Here is a 19,336-nt window from a genome sequence, read left to right as displayed (position 1 = left end):
ATGAAAGATGGTGATGACGATGGACAATCCAATCAAAAACATGTAATACTATAACAGTAAACTATACACTGGCTACAAACGAAACTGTTCTGTGATAACAAGTTTTCTCACCTGTATTTCTCGAGCCATAGTTTTTAACAATATACTGCCTTAAACAATTCAACAATTTATACAACCTGTGAGAAAATATAATATAGGTAATTCATTGTAGGTTAAATTAACTAGTGGTTCTGTGAACAGTAAAAAGTGAGAAATTCTTTGAACTGTCAAGTTAATGTAGACCTCACGCAGTTATAAATCACAGCCCCCTCTTACACCCCAAATGAGTGGTGAAAGCGAGTAAGTCTCTCAGAATAATTTAAGCTATTTTTGCTGAAGTGGTCAGAAGATCCTACATTGCTCATGTAAACCTGATTGTGAATTTTATAAATGTGAATAATCAAACCAATCTATCTAATTGTAGTGTATATTGCCATGGAAAAAAGATAACATAATAATATATCCCATGGTATAGGGTGTTTATATTCCAAATATCATTGTTAACTGAAGTCCTAGTAGATATTTTTGGAAAAGCTATATGTGACGCTGGTAGTCTCTCATACTGTACCGTTCTAAAGCTGCGTACACATATACGCGCCTCCAACCCGCACCGAGCACGTTCCGCCCTCGTACCGCCCTCGTTCCTCCATCGCACCGAAGTCGCTCCGCCCCCGCTCGGCAGTCGCACCGATTATGAACGTTACGGAAGATGTTAGCTCTTCTCGCGTTCCCCGGTCGATCTACTCTTGCTCCCCGGTCGATCATCAATCGCTCTGCTGGAGTGAAGTTCGGTTGTGGAGCAGAGCGAAAGTCTGTACGCACCTTTACACTCTCACCCGGCCAAAACATTCTTAATAGACAGTAGTCGACAGTATTCGGCTTGTAATTCGGAACATAAACGACCTTTACCATGGGATATCCCGATATCTACTTATGCTATCTTCTCTCTATAACCATGAATGATACATTATCACCACAAAATGATACAGTATTAATACAATATGATACATCTCATAGTATCTCTATGTTATTGATAATAATTTATTTTAGAATAAAATCAATTCAAAAGACGATAGACGATACTGCCGCTTTCATTGGTGGCAATAGCTATAGCCCAAGGAGTCTACAAATGAGAGATTACGATCCACTAAACTTGGTGCCGACTGGTGGAGGTCAAACAAAATCTGAGAAGACAATTAACTTCAAACCATCAACGGATGGAATCCAGATAACTATGGACATCACGCCAACACTTACCGAATTAATAACTTTTAATGAAGTCATTGAGTAAGTAATCTCAGAATAATTCCAATAATTGATTATTTTTTCCTCCAAAGGGTGTCGTCCACTAACGATAGAACACGTGTGTTGAGCCTGTGTGTACACACATGCTCGTCAGGCAAGTTGTGTTATCAGCTTCCAACAAAAAATAGCCGTTTGACATTAGCTTCTAACGTACAATAAACAACCAATAACAATAAATGAATCACTAGATAATCTATAATAGTATAAAGGTTAGAATTGGCTTAGACCTATAGGCTACACGAACGAGATAAGGAAATTCACAAATGACGCATCATCACGTCTCAACTACCGAACTGATTAACTTATAGGTTATATAGGTTATAGGACAATTTTCAATTCAGTTTTCAGTCAAAGAAAAATCATAATCACTTCACAGAAAAAGCATAAACAACAAAAAATAGAATGTACAAAAACCTAACAAAACAAAGAAATCAGAACATACAAAAAATACACAAGGTTTTAAGAAGCCGTGTTCATTCACCACAACAACTAAAACTTTTCTTTATTCTATAGTACAGAAGAAGGGACAGTTTTTGTTCTTTCATTTCTGTGGCTATAAGGTGTTGCATCAGCTATCAATTTATTTTCAATTGCACCCTTGAACAATTATTCTTAATATATTTTATCTGTATAATAGATACATCGTCAAAATGACAGAGGAAGAGAAAAATATAAGGTAACCTTGTGCTATAGTGAGGTCCACGTTAAGGTGCGTACAGATATACGCGCCGCGAACATGAGCAATTCACTTTTAATCAGCTGATGCCAAGCTTTTTATATCTGTATCTTACCGTTTCGGTAAAAATACAGATATAGTCAGCTGATTAAAAGTGAATTGCTCATGTTCGCGGCGCGTATATCTGTACGCACCTTAATAATGACAGTGTTTGATTGGCAATTGTATTGCTTTCCTTATCATTCAACAAAGCGGATAGCGCTATCTCTTTCTCGCTTTGCTCTCTTGCCAGATCGTCTTTTAACAATGTGAAATTATTAATTAATTAACAAAATATTGAATCTTGATTACGAAGATTCATTATGGAATCATTGAAAAATATGATTTATTGCTTGATAAAATATAATTGATTATTCTAAACGACAATGAGCTGTTAATATTACATCAATCAGTATTAGTTACCCTCCATAGAAGGCATTGACAAGACAGAGGATCGGCAACGTTGTTCTCCTATCTTTCTCTACTGTCATTATAACGTGAACTTCACTTTAGTTCTAATTTGATTGTTCATATCGCAGATGTGAATTCTTGGCCAACGAAAAGATGCATCCTGTAGTCAAAATTTCCATCAAAAAAAGCAGAGCATCTGAGACAAGAGAAGAGCAAATTGGTATGAAAGAAAATTATAAACAATCGAAATATTTCAAATGGGTGGTGCGTGAAGTATGGCAATGCAAAATCCCAAATCAAGTGAGTTTCTCCAATAATAATAATAATTTCGAATGACCTGGCTGGCTCAAGTCTGGTGTCAGAGTTTTCAGATCGCAACTGATCAATTTCAGGGCCTCTGACATGACCTAACGATTGCTTTTCAGGCAGACGGGACCGACGCCTTAACGTGTCCATCCGAAACAGGCGGAACACAGTTTTTCCAATGATCTTATTCGAACAATGGCTCCTCCCATGTCAGCCACATTGTTGTCTTTTCACATTGTACTCTTTCATTAAGTTTGTAGCGTGAATGTTGCCTACTTTTTATGAAAAATTCCTAAATTAAAAGTATGAATAATAATTGACCGAACGAAGTGAGGTCTAAGATTCAAGTCGACGGTTTGGCATTTCTCTTGATGTTTAAATGTTTTGAATGTTTCAATGTTCAAATTTATAAATGTTTATATGTTACGCATTTACGGCGAAACGCGGTAATAGATTTTCATGAAATTTTACAGGTATGTTCCTTTTTTAATTGCTCGTCGACGTAATATACAAGGTTTTTGGAACTTTTGCATTTCAAGGATAATATAATAGGAAAAAGGAGCCTCCTTCATACGCCAATATTAGAGTAAAAATCTGGTGTGGCGCACTCACACAACTTTCCTTGCCGTTAGGAAAATTGATCACCTGACGCTAGTGTTCCCGCGCATCTCAAGTCTACTATTCAAAGATTTTAGCCAGCTAGTGACAGGGTAATAACGCTGAAGACACACAAGGTGTGCTATCTCTTCATAGTGAATCATTTAATAGAATCAATAGTTGCCAACAGTTTGCAATTGGATAATCACATTTTCTCGAATTTCGAGCTTATTTTCAATTTTAGGTGAAAATATTACTGAACATTAGTTGTAGAGATTCTCATGCTGGATTTTTTCCACCTGACATGCTTTGTTCAAATTGTATCTGAAGCCTGATAATTGAGAATCTAAAATCAAATTTTGCATAGATGGGGCGGAGCTCCTGAAATTTTTACAGATATGGGACTCATGGCAGTTGATAGAGCTTATCGATGACTATTTCAGGTATAACTTTAATCAAAATCGTTGGAGCCGTTTTCGAGATAATCTCGAAAGACCCTGTTTTTGACAACATTTTCGCCATTTTAGCCGCCATCTTGAATCGCATTTGATCGAAATTGTTCGTGTCGGATCCTTATTACTTTCCTTGCCCTACTACCATAGGTAAGGAAAGTATTGTTTTCCAAAAAAAATTAAGGTACCCCAATTTCAAGTTTTCTATACGTTTCAAGGTCCCCTGAGTCCAAAAACATGATTTTTGGGTATTGGTCTGTGTGTGTGTATGTGTGTATGTGTGTGTGTGTGTATGTCTGTGAACACGATAACTCCATTCCTAATCAACCGATCGACTTGAAATTTTAAACTTAAGGTCCCTATACCATGAGGACCCGACAATAAGAAATTCAATAAAATTCAATTCAAGATGGCGGAAAAAATGGCGGATAATTACTAAAAAACCATGTTTTTCACGTTTTTCTCGAAAATGGCTCTAACGATTTTCTTCAAATTTATATCATGGATAGCTATTTATAAGCCCTATCAACTAGCATAAGTCTCATTTCTGGGAAAATTACAGGAGCTCCGTACTATTCTTGAGAAAAATGGCGGAAAATGACTAAAAAACCATGTTTTTCACGGGTTTCTCGAAAACGGCTCCAACGATTTTCTTCAAATTCATACCATGGATAGCTATTTTTAAGCCCTATCAACTGGCATAAGTTTCATTTCTGGGAAAATTTCGGGAGCTCCGTAATATTCTTGAGAAAAATGGCGGATAATGACTAAAAATCCATGTTTTTCACCGTTTTCTCGAAAACTGCTCTAACGATTTACTTCAAATTCATACCATGGATAGATGTTCTCAAGCACTATCAACTGGCATGAGTCTCATTTCTGGGAAAATTCCATGAGCTCCGTAATATTCTTGAGAAAAATGGCGGATAATGACCAAAAACCAGGTTTTTCACGGTTTTCTCGAAAACGGCTCTAACGATTTTCTTCAAATTCAAGCCATGGGTAGCTATTCATAAGTCCTATCAAATGACATGAGTTTTCCCTTGGAAAATTGCAGGAGCTCCGTAATATTCTTGAGAAAAATGGCGGATAATTACTAAAAAACCATGTTTTTCACGATTTTTTCAAAATAACTTGACGATTTTTTTCAAATTCATACTCTGTATAGTTATTTATCAGCTCTATTAACTGGCATGAGTCTCCATTCTGGGAAACTAATGGGGGGTCCACCCCATCCTTGAGAAATGGACTTTGTAACCTCCTTCTCGTGCATGAGATAGGTAGGTAGAGCAGTTCATAAAAAGAACACATAGTCGAGATATTTCATCTGTAGAACAGCTGTTTTGACGACTTTAAAAAAATGACGACTGAAAAAATAATTGAATTTCAAAATTTACAGAAAGGAAAAAGTACTCTGAAAACAATTATATATACACATATACAAAAGTCTGATCGTAGTTTCGAATATGAGCAAGGAAAGTTGTGTGAGTGTACCACACCAGATTTTATTGTAAGGGCCTCACGTTCCAAAATTTTAAGTCATTCCGTTAATTGGGAGATGAGATATCGTGTACACAGACGCACATACACTCACACACACACACACACAACACACACACACACCACACACACACACACACACACACTCACACACACACAACCACACACACACACACACACAACACACCACACACACACACACACACACACACACACACACCACACACACACACACACACCACACACACCACACACCACACACACACCACACACACACACACACACACACCACACACACACACACCACACACACACAACACACACACACACACACACACACACACACACACACACACACCACACACACACACACACACACACACACACACACACACACACACCACAACACACACACACACACACACACACACACACCACACACACACACACACACACACAACACACACACACACACACCACACACACACACACACACACACACACACACACACACACTCACACATACAGACCAATACCCAAAAACCACTTTTTTGGACTCAGGGGACCTTGAAACGTATAGAAATTTAGAAATTGGGGTACCTCAATTTTTTTCGGAAAGCAATACTTTCCTTACCTATGGTAATAGGGCAAGTAAAGTAAAAATCAGACTATAGAATTATTCATCATAAATCAGCTGATAAGTGGTTACACAGATGTGTGGAGAAGCCAGTCTATTACTGTATTTCCATATTAAGGTCTATAGTTTCAATCACGGTATATAGAAGAAGACGGTAGGAGTCACGCGCATGTTTGTGCTAAATTTCCGGTGTAGCTGACGTCATTCCATATCCAAACATCTGCTTTTAAAAAATAAGTTTCATAAATTGCATTTCCTTAAATGCATTTTCAAAATCAAAATGCATCTCCTAAATTACCTAGGAAGAGTTTTTTTGGGAGAGCGTCAGTTTTTCTTTCAAATTCTGTGATGATAGTGCCTGATGAATGAATCTATGTACTAATACCTGCAAAATAATCGTCATTATCATCTCAGGTGGAGCCCATTCGAAGAATTGTAACTGAACAGCACTTGATAAAGGATGCCAATAAATTTATCTATGATCCAATCCTCTCGAAAGTGTGGGTCGAACTGGTGGCTGAAAAGACTATTTTAAAAATAAAGGATGTACGGTACTGGAATCCATCGAATCAACATACGATATATCTGAGTGAGCAAAATTGAAAAGTGAATAAAGTAGTTTGTTAATTTTTTGAATATGGACAAAAACTGAAGAGAGGAGGTATGGAAGGCATTTGCGTATGATTCTCGGATGAATTATTGGGGAAATCCCTTTTATCCCCCTTTTATCCCTCTAATATTTGAAAATAATGTTTCACCCCCCACAAAAAAATGTATGTTTGAATACTCAAGTAATAATTAAGTAAATTTGAAAAAAATTGTTAATCAAGTTGAAACTGAGCATATAAAGTTGGTTGAAATGGTGCTTTATTGGAGCCAAAATTTAAGCATCCCAGCTTGTTATCAGAACAATAATGAGTATGCCTTCTACAAAATCAATATTTTTTTAAACAATTGAATGAAAAATAAATTTCTACTCCATTCCATTCTATTTGATATCAAATCAAAAACCAATAGGCCTATGAAATTTTCAAGGGAAAATCGAAATAATAAGTGGTCTACCGATCACCAAAAAAACCGGAATAGAATGTTTGTTTTCAAGTGGAAATTGTGTAAAATTGCACCAAATTGAAGGTATATTTTCAAAATTTTCCGGGGGATGGTCCCGGACCACCCTTTGGTGGGGGGTAATCCACACCCCCCACACTTCCCCGGTGTCTCCCACAAAGTTCAAGTGCTTTCTACTCCAATATGTTATGATTCCCCCAGAATTTTTTTCCTGGCTACACCACTAGTTGGTATTACATTTGGTGTTAACTGATTGACTTATGTACTCCTAACTAGAAGCATTATGTTGGCAGCTAGCAGCACATGATAGCAAAGCCTACATACTACCATAGAGAAACAATAGCGTAAGTAGATATCCCATGGTATAGGGAGTTTATGTCGTAACTTTTACTGTTATCTCAAGCCGATTACTGTTGATTGTTATCCATTTTTACTGTTTTGTTGGGGTGAGAGTGTATGAACGGCACAGTATGAGAGACTACCAGTGTCACACAGCTTCAAGGGAAAGAACTACGTGGACTATCGGCTTGAGATAACAGTAAAAGCTACGACATAAACTCCCTATACCATGGGATATCTACTTACGCTATTGTTCCTCTATGATACTACTAACATAGAAAGAATATAGTATAAGAAGATAACTCATGGTATAAGTCGTCTAAGTTCCAAATTTCAAACCGATTTTCTGTTAGCTCTGCTGTTAAGATTACAGTCGACTACTGTCTATTATTAATGCTCAGGCCGGAGTGTAGGAGTGTAGTATATGAAAGTATATGAAAGACAGCGTCATACATCTTCACCAAAAATCTATACCAGGACTATCGGCTTGAGTTAACAATGGAATTTGGAACATAAGACGCATCATCACGTCTGAACTACTGGACTGATTAGCATGAAATTTCGCATATTCATTCTTGATTTACCGAGGATGATCTATTCCAATTTGTAGGCCTATTTCAAATACTAAGATCTCAGTAGATCAAGTTTCCAGTTTGTCAAGTTTCCAATTAGACCCTCGCGAAGCTCGGGTTACCTGATAGTGCATCATATTTTTCCTTCTCAACAGTACTTTATTATTTCAAATCATGATTTCAGAATCTTCCTCACTTCTATAGAATACACCATTACAATCTATTGCAGATTACTGTTAGCGTTGAGAAATTGATTATTTCAATTGTTTACAAACTATTTTTGTTAGTATCATGACTCAGCATAATCTTTTGCATTTTCCAGATGCGAGTATATCTCTAGCAGAAAGAGAAGTAAAGCTGAAGTCCGAGTTTTGGATGAGTGGAAACATGCCTTTCAACGGGCTTGAAAACCTTGGAGGGTGAGTGAATTTATTAGATTATAAGTTAATGGGAATCATAAAATTATATACTTATTAGATTATGAGTTGATTAGATAATTTCTATGTAATACTGTAATAATTTAATTGTAATACAGTTGATGAAGTCAATTCATTATAGTTTCTAATGGAAGAGTACAAATGCTCCAATCACGTTTGGTTGCACAAAGGCCTGCTAGATTTTAATCAGGATTGAATCTTACAAGAACCAATCAGAGAAGGGTTTTCTGAGAAGATGGCTCCTCTAATTGGTTCTCGTGGCATTTAATCGGGATTAATAGTTGACAGGCTCTTGTGCAACCAGGTGTAGATATTGTCAGACTGAATATACTGTATGAGACAGAGACCTACTTAGGCCTACTCTCTGAATAGTTGTGATTATTATCGTAGTTATCCATACTAAATGGAAATACTAAAATATGTATGAAATAAGTTGAGACTTTCAGACAATATCCCTGTTGCCAAATTGTTCAGAATTCCAATATTTCAATTCACGTCCATATAACAGGATGTGTTCAATTTGGCAGCACGAGTTGTCGATTTGAATATATCCAGCCACATGTGCTGGCATGAAAAGATTGAAATTTCACATTATTTGGCATATTTTCACATATTTTCTTCACGTCTCAACTCATTTCATACAAATAAATATTGTGCAACCATAGATTTATTAGAAATGAGATACCGGTTTCGGTTGTTACACCATTATCAATCTATGTTGAACTAGAATTGAAGTAAAAGAGCAGCACAGTATTTATACAAACAGTCGAGTACAGTTCCTGGTGGAAGCCGTGACCTATCATGGTGAAAACCTGTCATTGGCCTAGACAAGCCCCTCCCCCATAATTTGTAACGTTTATATGAACGGCTATGAGGTGTGAGGCTTGTCTAGGCCAATGACAGACGTTCACCTTGACAGGTCATGGCTTCCACCAATAGCAGTGCTCGAGTGTTATCATAATACTGCTGCTTTCCAATCCAGTTTCAGCATTAAGAAAAGATAGCATGAGAAGATATCCCATAGGACGTTTATAGTACGTGTATGGACGTGTATTTACGGTATGACGTTTATGTTCCGAATTTCAAGCCGATTCTTTGTTAACCCAAGCTGATTACTGTAGTCGACTTCTGTCTATTATTACTGTATTGTTGGGGTAAGAACAGCTGCGTATAAGAGACTACCAGCGTCACAAAACTTTACAACAATGAACTACTAGGACTATTAACTTAAGTTGTAATTGAAGATCGGAACATAGACGCCCTGTATGATGAGATAATCATTATCTTCTTGTGCTATATGGTTTTAGTTTAACAGAGATTGGTAATGGTGTAACAACCGAAACCAGTATATAATTTTTTAAATAAAATTGTGGTCGAATAATGATATCTGGTCTTTCTATTTAGTATGGATAGCCACCACAATGACTACTTCACAACTACTTGGAGAGTAGGCCTGAATATTATCATCTATAATCTACTAGTAGTTCTGTGAACAGTAGACCTCATGCAGTGTTCTCATTCACAAGTACCCGATGTCACCTGTTTTAAAAGTTAACAAACTCAGTTCACGTTTGAATTGTATTCTATATTTATGATATGAATCATCCAGCTCCTTGATAATCTTTCTATCTGATGAAAATTCATTTATTACAATCAAAAATTAATATTATAATTTTTTCAGCATTATTTAGTTCATTTGATCATTTTAAATCACCTATTAAATTAGTTTTTTCGAATGTGAGAATATTTTGATACTGATGGGCACGCATAATAGTACCACGGCTGAAAAACAAAATATTGAAACCGAAGACCTTAAAGATAAAAAGACCTAGGCGGTAAAAAGGTGAAAAAGATGCATAGCTCTTTAAGGTCTTTGATTGAAACCATAGACCTTATAGAAATACAGAAATAGACTGGCTTCTCCAGACATCTGTGTAACCACTTGTCAGCTGATTGATTATGATTAATAGCCTGATTATCCCATCTTCAGAGTAGATGATATATATAGTGATATATAGTGATATAGGAATTCCTTTTACTTCCATATCATCCTTAAAATGCAAAATTTTAAAAAACCTTGTGTATACACGACGGGCAGTTCAAAAGGGAATATTCCTGCCAAATCTCATCGAATTATATCAACGCGTTTGGCCGTAATCGCGTTACATACTAATCGAGCAAAAAAGCAAAATCGACAAGCAAAAAATCGACAAAAGCAAATGGAGTTGAAACATAGACCTGACTACGTTCGGTTAATAACATAATGAAGGAAAGAATTGGCTTATACATGTGGGGGATAGGAAATTCTCAAATGATGCATCATCACGTGGACTGATTAACTTGAAATCTTGTATGTAGATTCTTGATTTACCAAGGATTGTTATAGGCCTATTTTCAATTCTTCAAATTTCAGAATGTTAAATTTTTCAGTATGTCAAGTTTTAATTAGAGCACGAGTGACCTGCTAGTGATAAATATTGTTAATATTGCCAAAACTAATATTAAATCTTTCTCTCTTTTGCATGTGCTGTGAATATTGTAGAGGAAATGCAGTCTTACAGGATATATGGTTAGGACTCACCCTTACAGAACAAGAGGGGAAGGACAAAAAAACAGTATCAAGAAATGGACCTGAATATAAATATCCACTGAAAAGAATCAGCTACCCAGATTCAATTCGCACAGTGACTTTCGAAAAAGGTTCTAGAGTGTTCCAGATAGGCTCAAAAGCGTCGTCAGAAATTCCAGCTTCCACTCAAATATGGTGAGCAACAGACCTCTCAATGATAATCATTTATTTATTCATTCAGATACAAAAAGGAAATTATTAAAATGATTCTCAGTCTTCTTCTCCTCCTTTTTCTTCTTCTTCTCCACGTCCTTCTTCTTCCTCCTCTTCACTCCTCTTCATCTTCATCATCTACATTCGTCTTCTTCTTCTTCTTCTTCTTCTTCTTCTTCTTCTTCTTCTTCTTTCTCCTCCTCCTCGGCCAACACTCATCTTCTTTTGTTTTCGTCATCTTCTTAATCTCTTCTTCTTCTCCATCATCTGTTTGATCTCTTCTCCCCCTTCTTCTTCTTCTTCTTCTTCTATTTCTTCTTCTTCTACCTCTTTTTTCCACTTTTAAAAATCAATATCCACGTCTGCAAGTTACTTATGCAGATATAAAGTTTGGAGTATTCTTGCCATCGGTCCAAGCATCATGTGGTAAACTTCAACCCAGCTCCAGGTGCTATCTAGCGGCCGAATCCGGAAACAGACACTGTTGGAACGCTGGAAGTGTCGACCAATCAGGAGGAAGAAGGGGAAGTTGGAGGCGTGTCCTAGTAGATGTCAAAATATGGAACTTGCTTGTGATTGGCCACTCATTTCTGTTCTTGAAATAGGTGAATTTCATTCCTTGTGCCTTTATTCCTCATCTTTCCATTTTTCCTTCACCAACAATTTCGCGGATTTCCTGCCTTGCCGGTAAATCTGATGTAACATAAACTTTTCATTCTTGTTTGAAATAATAAATTACAGTATATTCAATTCGTCAAAAAAGTAGTATATTTTCCAATACTTGAACAATGATCTTTCATAATTAAGATTGCATATTTTTTGACAAATTATATTCTTACATTGTTGCAAACGATCCGGCAACGTAGTGGAACCAGAAAAGGATAGTGCATTGTCGAAAGGATCTGCATTGTCAAATGATAGACAAGGAGAGCAGCACCAATGTTAATCAAATACTCCCATTATAACGTGGACCTCCCTGTAACAGAGAAAACAAATATTTATCAGGATAAAACAACAATCTTCTTATATGACTATATAAGTAGTCTATGTGCCGGTTGCACAAAAGCCGGTTGAATTTTAATCCTGATTAATTCCATGGGAACCAATCAGAGAAACCGTCTTTTTAAAATAGTCTTCTCTTATTAGTTCACGTCGAATTAATCAGTATTAAAATTGAACTGGCTTTTGTGGGGGACAGTCGAGACCGACGACATTCGAGGGCGCGACAGTCGAGACCGATGACATTCAAGGCCTACGACCGTAGAGGACTGTTATACAGTCCTCTACGGTCTTAGGCCTCGACTGTCGGATTGTACGAAAATTAGAGTGGCCTCAACTGTCGCCTAACGCAGGCGACATTTGAGGCCACTTTTTCAGGAATCCTCTACCGTCGCTGGCCTCGAATGTCGCTGGTCTCGACTGTCGGGCCTGTACAAAAATTAGAGACTCGCTTGCAGCAGGCGACAGTTGAGGACACATCCTACTGCGATTCCAGACAAAATACATTTTATAATGATTATAACTTCTGATTTGTTGAAAACTAAATAATGGAAACTTCCTTCATAAAAAAAGCATATGAACTTTAAAGGTAGATAGTGCTTATCCTTGAAGGATTTTCAGAACGATCATCTTTGTGAAGAATTACAGCTTAATCAGTCAAGTATTTCAAGCGTGATGAGCTCACATACAAACAGACAGAAAGACAGACACCATCTCGTCTTATATATGGATAGAAGATAGATAAATATTTAGATTTGTCAATGGAGGAGGCATAATGCAGTAGTAATGGACTCCCATTACTTGAAAATATGTTTAGGGACCATCATCCAAATACTGGAATGTATATGACTTGACCACCTTTGTTGACGAAACTCAATTGGAGGATGGAAAGATGCTGGTATCTTTATTTTACATGCTGAACTTTCAAAGTTACACGAATTTGAAGTTATAAAGAATTTAAAAGTTACAAAATTAATAAGCTTCAGAGAATAGAAAAAGGTTATATACAGTAGTATGATGCTTAGAGTAATGAACAAATTAACCTTTTTATATAATCTAGGAAGTTGATTTGAAAAATCAACAACTCTATATAAACATTCTTCCTTAAAAATATTTTTTACTGTGTCACTGACGTCAGAGTTTTCTCTGGTATTATGTTTACAGGTGTGACATTGAAAACTCAAGAGATTCGAAATCACTCTTGGACTACGTTCCGAGAGTTATAGAGTACATAGATGGTGAAATGTTTCTACTGGACATTGACTTGCTTAAAGATGCTTTCACTATTATGAAAAAGGAAGTGTGGACATGTTCTAATGGCCAGGTAAGTATTTCCTGAATCATCCTTCCCTATAATTATTTTGAATCTAAATTCATATGAAATAATTCATCTCAAAGAATTATATTTGTAAATAGATTGAGTGTGTCTCAAAACGTCTTCTTCTATAATTGAATCTAAATTTTTGTTAAGGCTGTACAAAGGCTGGAAATAAACTTCCTACTCGTGATATTTTTCCAAGTTTTTCGATTTTTATATCATCAAGCTATCAAAATGAAAAAGTTTTCTCAGGAAAACATTTTTTTTCTGATCATTACTTTTTGAGATATGAGCGTCTAAAGTTCAAATTTTTGGGACAGAACATTTCAAATTTGGTAAGATATATATCCATGATATTCAGAGCATGTATTCTTCATGGTATTGTTGATCTAGTGGAACAAAAATTCTCTGAAAATATTAATTCTTAAGATAGGCCTAGATATTGAATTTACTAACAATAACCAAAAATAACTCCTAGTTGAGTTATTTTTGGTGAATTGAATAACTTTTTCAAAAATTGATATTTTGTGAAAATTTTTGTTTTACTAGATCAACAATACCACGAAGAATCCATCCTATAAATCTCATGGATTATTATCTTACCAAATTTGAAATGTTCTGTCCCAAAAATTCAAACTTCAGGCGCTCATATCTCAGAAAGTAATGATCGGAAAAAAATGTTTTCCTGAGAAAACTTTTTCATTTTGATAGCTTGATGATATACAAATCGAAAATCTTTGAAAAATATAACGAGTAGAAAGTTTATTTTTAGCCTTTGCACAGCCTTAAAGAATGTATATAGAATCTTATTCATAGATAAATCTAAACAACCCTCAAATTTATACCCGTATAATACGAATACAAGCTGGACATTATTTCGAGGTTAAGTGGTAAAGAGGACTTAATAAGTCCTAGCTCCACCTAATAGAGAATTTTTTTCATTCCATTTCAAAGGAGATAAACATCTATCTTTTGACTAGATTGAGCACTATCCAATAGAATAGACGTTTATTGAATAAATAAGCTACCTTGAGCGAACTTTAAAGAGACTGCTTGACAAGTTACCATATACAGAGCCCGGCATAATAACCTGACGATTTTTGAGAGATAGTAACTAGAGTGTGTTTCGTACAATTGAATCATACAATATACAAATATGTATGAATCATACAATACATATTTGATATGCATCATCTACTTTGTCGAATTATAAGGATATATCAACACCAAAATTAATCAAATACTGCCATTATAACGTGGAATCCATCCGCTCCATCCATCTCACTAAAATCCATCCTTGTAATTCTTGTAATTGCCCTCATAATGACGAGTGTAACGAAGACAGGATTATAGGCCTATTTCGAATTCTTCAAGATTTCAGTAAGTATAGTCTTCAGTTTGTCAAGTTTTCATCAGACCCTTACGGAGCACGGGTAACCAGCAAGTAGTCAATGAAGAGAAGATATAAGTTTGTTGGGAAAATTTGAGTTATTTGAATGAAGAAAAGGTTGATCAGCTTGTTTCAGCTGATCAGCTTAGAATCTAACAAAGTTGATTCTTCTTAATAAATATTTTGTTACTTGTTACATTATTTGGAGTCATTGTTTTCCTTTCTTACAAAAATTCTATGTTACTTGTTAGATTTAAAGTTTTTCTTTCCTTTTTACGAAAATTCCATGCTACTTGTTACTTGTTATATGCTGTGATTATAGTTTTACATGCCACTTGTTACTTGTTACATGTTACTTGTTGCATGTTACTTGTTACTTATTTCTTTGTAACTTTTAACTTGTTACTTGTTATATATGTTACATGTTACTTATTTCTTTGTAACTTTCAACTTGTTACTTGTTATATATGTTACATGTTACTTGTCACATGTTACTTGTTACTTGTAATTTGTTACTAGTTGATCGTTAATTGCTACTTGTAACTTGTAGCTTGTTGCTTGTTACTTGTAACTTGTAACTTGTAACTTATTACTTATTACTTATTACTCATTACTTATTACTTATTACTTATTACTTATTACTTATTACTTATTACTTATTACTTATACTTATTACTTATTACTATTACTTATTACTTATTACTTATTACTATTACTTATTACTATTACTTATTACTTATAACTTATTACTATTACTTATTACTTATTACTATTACTTATTACTTTTACTTATTACTTATTACTTATTACTTATTACTTATTACTTATTACTTATTACTATTACTTATACTTATTACTTATTAATTATTACTTATGTGATGAATTTTTTAAATGGACCTCATGAGAGAGAGAAAAATTGTGATTACCTTTAAAATGAAAGAATTTGCTAAAGGAATAGTTAGCGACCGAGCGATAAAGCTACTTATCAGTAACTGTATATTAGATAAGAGTACCGTTCTGTACCGAATATTTTCTAGAAAATTATTCAATAAAATTATAATTATTCTGCAAATAAAGCACGAATTATTTATGAATTGCTCATTGAATTTTGAGGTTACACTTTGTTTACTATCAATCAGATGTTTTTAAAGCAGTTCGAACGCAGCTGACTGATTCAAAGTATTGTCAAATGTCACGCCAGTTTCACGCAAGGTATATATCATTTCTAAAATTATAAAACTATCAATAAAGGACCAAGAATTTCGAATAAAAAATAAAATGTATGTATTATCGTTGAAATTATTTATTACTTAAGAAATTATATTATAATGTCAGGTCTTATTGTAACTAACTAGGTCATAGCATGAACAGTATATTATTGATAAAAACAGCAGAAATTAATTATAACAGTCTCAGACATAATAAAAATTGTATAAGAATATAATTTATTAATTATTACTTCAACTGAACCACATGGTAATTAATCTCTTTGGCAAGCCTAAGCCAATCATAGTGCATAGAAATAGCACCAAAAGGTGATCGTTTGAAAGCAACACATGTTAATCTACTATCAGACAACAAACCTGCCTTATCATATACGCTAGCACATGTACATTGTATGAGAGGAACTATGTCTAGAAGATTAAGCAGTTTTAAGAATTACATAAATTGAATATTATTGTAATTAAAGACATTATATTCTACTGCCTGCCACTGACGTCACGTCTACGTCACAATCATTCTACCAATGGCAAATTTTTCATGCAAATTATTACATCGAGATTCTCAGAAGAAAGGTCTAGCCAAGAAGCTTAGAGAAAAAGACAGCACTTCCCTTTTGAAATCCTCACCGTTCAGATCTCTTTATAGTTACCAAGACCTATTCGTAAAAATTTCGTTCAATTTTATATGTTCTATTGTGAGCCAATATTTTAGGCTATTCTAATTGTTATTTGTAAATCTATTTTTCATCAATCGATAAATTAAAAGTTTAAAGTTAAATCATCCCTTAATTAATTTGTGAAGGAAATATTAAATTAAAATTCCCCACGTGCTGAAACCGAAGCCTGGACCCGCTGCCGATCAAACGATTTTGATCTAAGAAGAAAACCACGACCGCCAAGGATTTCACGTGAGTTATAAGTTTAAAGGGGCCCCAATCTACGCTTCGAAAATATTTCAGTGCAGAAACATAAATTTTTCTTCGTTAAATTATTGGCCACGCCGACAAGCGCTTATTAGTTGTTAAGAGCCTAGAATTTGTTCAATATTTAATTTATATGAACTTGTAGTTGATTAGCTATCCTCCGCTGCCAGAACCACGACCCCGAGCATTTTAAAAAAATATTTTATAATTCATTTTTTCACTATTTTTTCAAAACTGTTCATTTTATCAATTGTAAAATTCTGTCGAATCACGCATGGTGTCATGCAAGCACAAGAACATTTTTAACTCTTTTTGTCAATGCTAAATTATTATCATCTGTGAATTTAATTCTGAATCTGCACTGTGAGATCATATATTTTATTATAATATATCCCAGTTTTGTTAATTCGTTTTCTGAGTTCGATTATTTCTTAAGCCTGTCAATTATTGTGTCTGATACGTTCTATCTCATCAAGAACCGATGAATACGATCATTGAAATAATTGAATTAAGCTGGATATGGAACAGGTCTAAGTGGATGTAGCGAGTGGGGTCAGATCGTGATATTTATTCTTTGTCCTTACTGCTCATATATCAGCTTTTATCTGTTACCAACCTCGACTTAGGAGCGAACAGATCAACAGTACAGCAGATGCAGCCGGAGATCATATAATTTCCTACAATAGAGCTTAAAACCCGACAAGACTCTGTTCTCGAAGTATATTCTGAACGATATTTGGTCCAAATACCGTATTTTTAATCCTTCAGAACTTATTAGAGACGCAGTCCCGTAAATTATCTACATCGGGATTTTTGCTCGACCTGTATGATTTTCTATGCTCATTCTTCACAGGTAATAATTTTAAGGTATCCGTATTCAGTGTTTAGCGTCGCTACACTACTTATAAAAATTTCATCATTATACAATCTGTCATTAGAAGAATCAAGGGTGAGCGAGCGTTTAGGCCTCCCGCGATTCCGACAATTGTATTGAATCTTGTAGTGAATCAATCAGTCTGGTGTACACTCAGCGTCCACGCACGCAATTGCAAAATTTATAACCTCAACACTGTTGATTTAGTACAAGATTCACTCTACATATGTGAAGCCGTTAAAAACGCTTTACATGATTTGCCTGCCCAACGTGAGGCATTTAAATACAGCACTACATGATTTGGCAAATTTCTCTACGTATGTGAGGCGAGTAAAATACCGCTTCACATGATTTGGCGCCCAACAGTGATAGGCATTGATGAGGTGGATAATCGACTACGAAGATTATTTAGTTGCTCAGTATACTATAGCGCTGACAAGGGAAATTTTTTGAAAAATTTATGGTTGTGAATTTCTTCAAATTTAATATTAACTGTCACTGTATATAAAATAACAAGACGTACCATACCCAATTTTTGAACAGAAAAGAATTTATCGATTGATGAATTTTAGAGGTAAATCGAACTCAGAATTTTATCACGGTATTGTGTTATTCGAAGATTGGTCATATCATAAGTCATAGGTATAAGAAATACCATAAGAAAAGTCATATTATTTTATGAACATTAGGTCTATATAAAACAATTTATAGAATTTCACGGAAAAGAGGATTAAAGTTATTTACATTTTTAAAATTTTTTAAGGCATAAAAAGGGAAGCCAAACTAAATCACAGATAAATTGCGGAATAATTCAAGCAGAGCATCACTGCTTTTATATAAAATTTTGCGAAGAATACTAGCCCTATATAGAATTGCGGCGAGAACTTATCAGAGTAAAATATTTATAATAATAATAATAATAATAATAAATTATAAGAGACGTACCTTCGTTATCGCATAATTATCCATTGTATCCTGTATGTTATTATCATTTTTATGTTAACGATATTGCTAACTTGATTCATTTTATCACTGAACACATTGCTAAACCACTTTTTCTGTATTTCACTCACTGCGAAGCTATAACAATTTCTATTGGATTTCTTATCACTTATTTTGTATATCACATCCACATTTCCACGTTTATTCACCGCACACTTTCGTTGCGCTATTTTTCCGCAAACCATGGCAGGAAACGACCAGGTCAATCCAAGTCTGTCGGACACCGAGGACATCTCACCCGATTGTTCGCCGCCATCCGCATCTGCCACCGCATCCGCTGATTTCCATCCCAATGTACTGGATGATTTATCTTCGATGCAGGTGGAAGAGAGCTGCATTCTAGTGGAAGATCCGTTGGCAGCCCAAGAGCCGGAAGACGAAACATCGGGAGAGCATACGGACGACGACGTCCCAGAGACAGGAACTCCCATTTCTCGTACCGTCGCT

At 35.2% G+C, this 19,336-nt stretch overlaps 1 protein-coding gene across 6 annotated transcripts in view; it reads left to right on the top strand.

Moving 5' to 3' along the window:
* LOC111059971 overlaps positions 1 to 19,336 on the top strand; it is a 94,897-nt gene that overhangs the window by 59,222 nt on the left and 16,339 nt on the right. For all 6 annotated transcript variants that reach the window (XM_039438456.1, XM_039438460.1, XM_039438461.1 and 3 more), the window contains 6 exons: positions 1,090 to 1,326; positions 2,599 to 2,770; positions 6,377 to 6,551; positions 8,264 to 8,360; positions 10,921 to 11,142; positions 13,324 to 13,483. In XM_039438456.1, coding sequence (XP_039294390.1) covers positions 1,090 to 1,326; positions 2,599 to 2,770; positions 6,377 to 6,551; positions 8,264 to 8,360; positions 10,921 to 11,142; positions 13,324 to 13,483 — 1,063 coding nt within the window. The remainder of the gene's footprint in view (positions 1 to 1,089; positions 1,327 to 2,598; positions 2,771 to 6,376; positions 6,552 to 8,263; positions 8,361 to 10,920; positions 11,143 to 13,323; positions 13,484 to 19,336) is intronic.

The sequence above is a fragment of the Nilaparvata lugens genome, chromosome 11, assembly GCF_014356525.2.
Source record: "Nilaparvata lugens isolate BPH chromosome 11, ASM1435652v1, whole genome shotgun sequence".
Lineage (NCBI taxonomy): Eukaryota > Metazoa > Arthropoda > Insecta > Hemiptera > Delphacidae > Nilaparvata > Nilaparvata lugens.
This window is presented reverse-complemented; position numbering and strand designations above follow the sequence as displayed.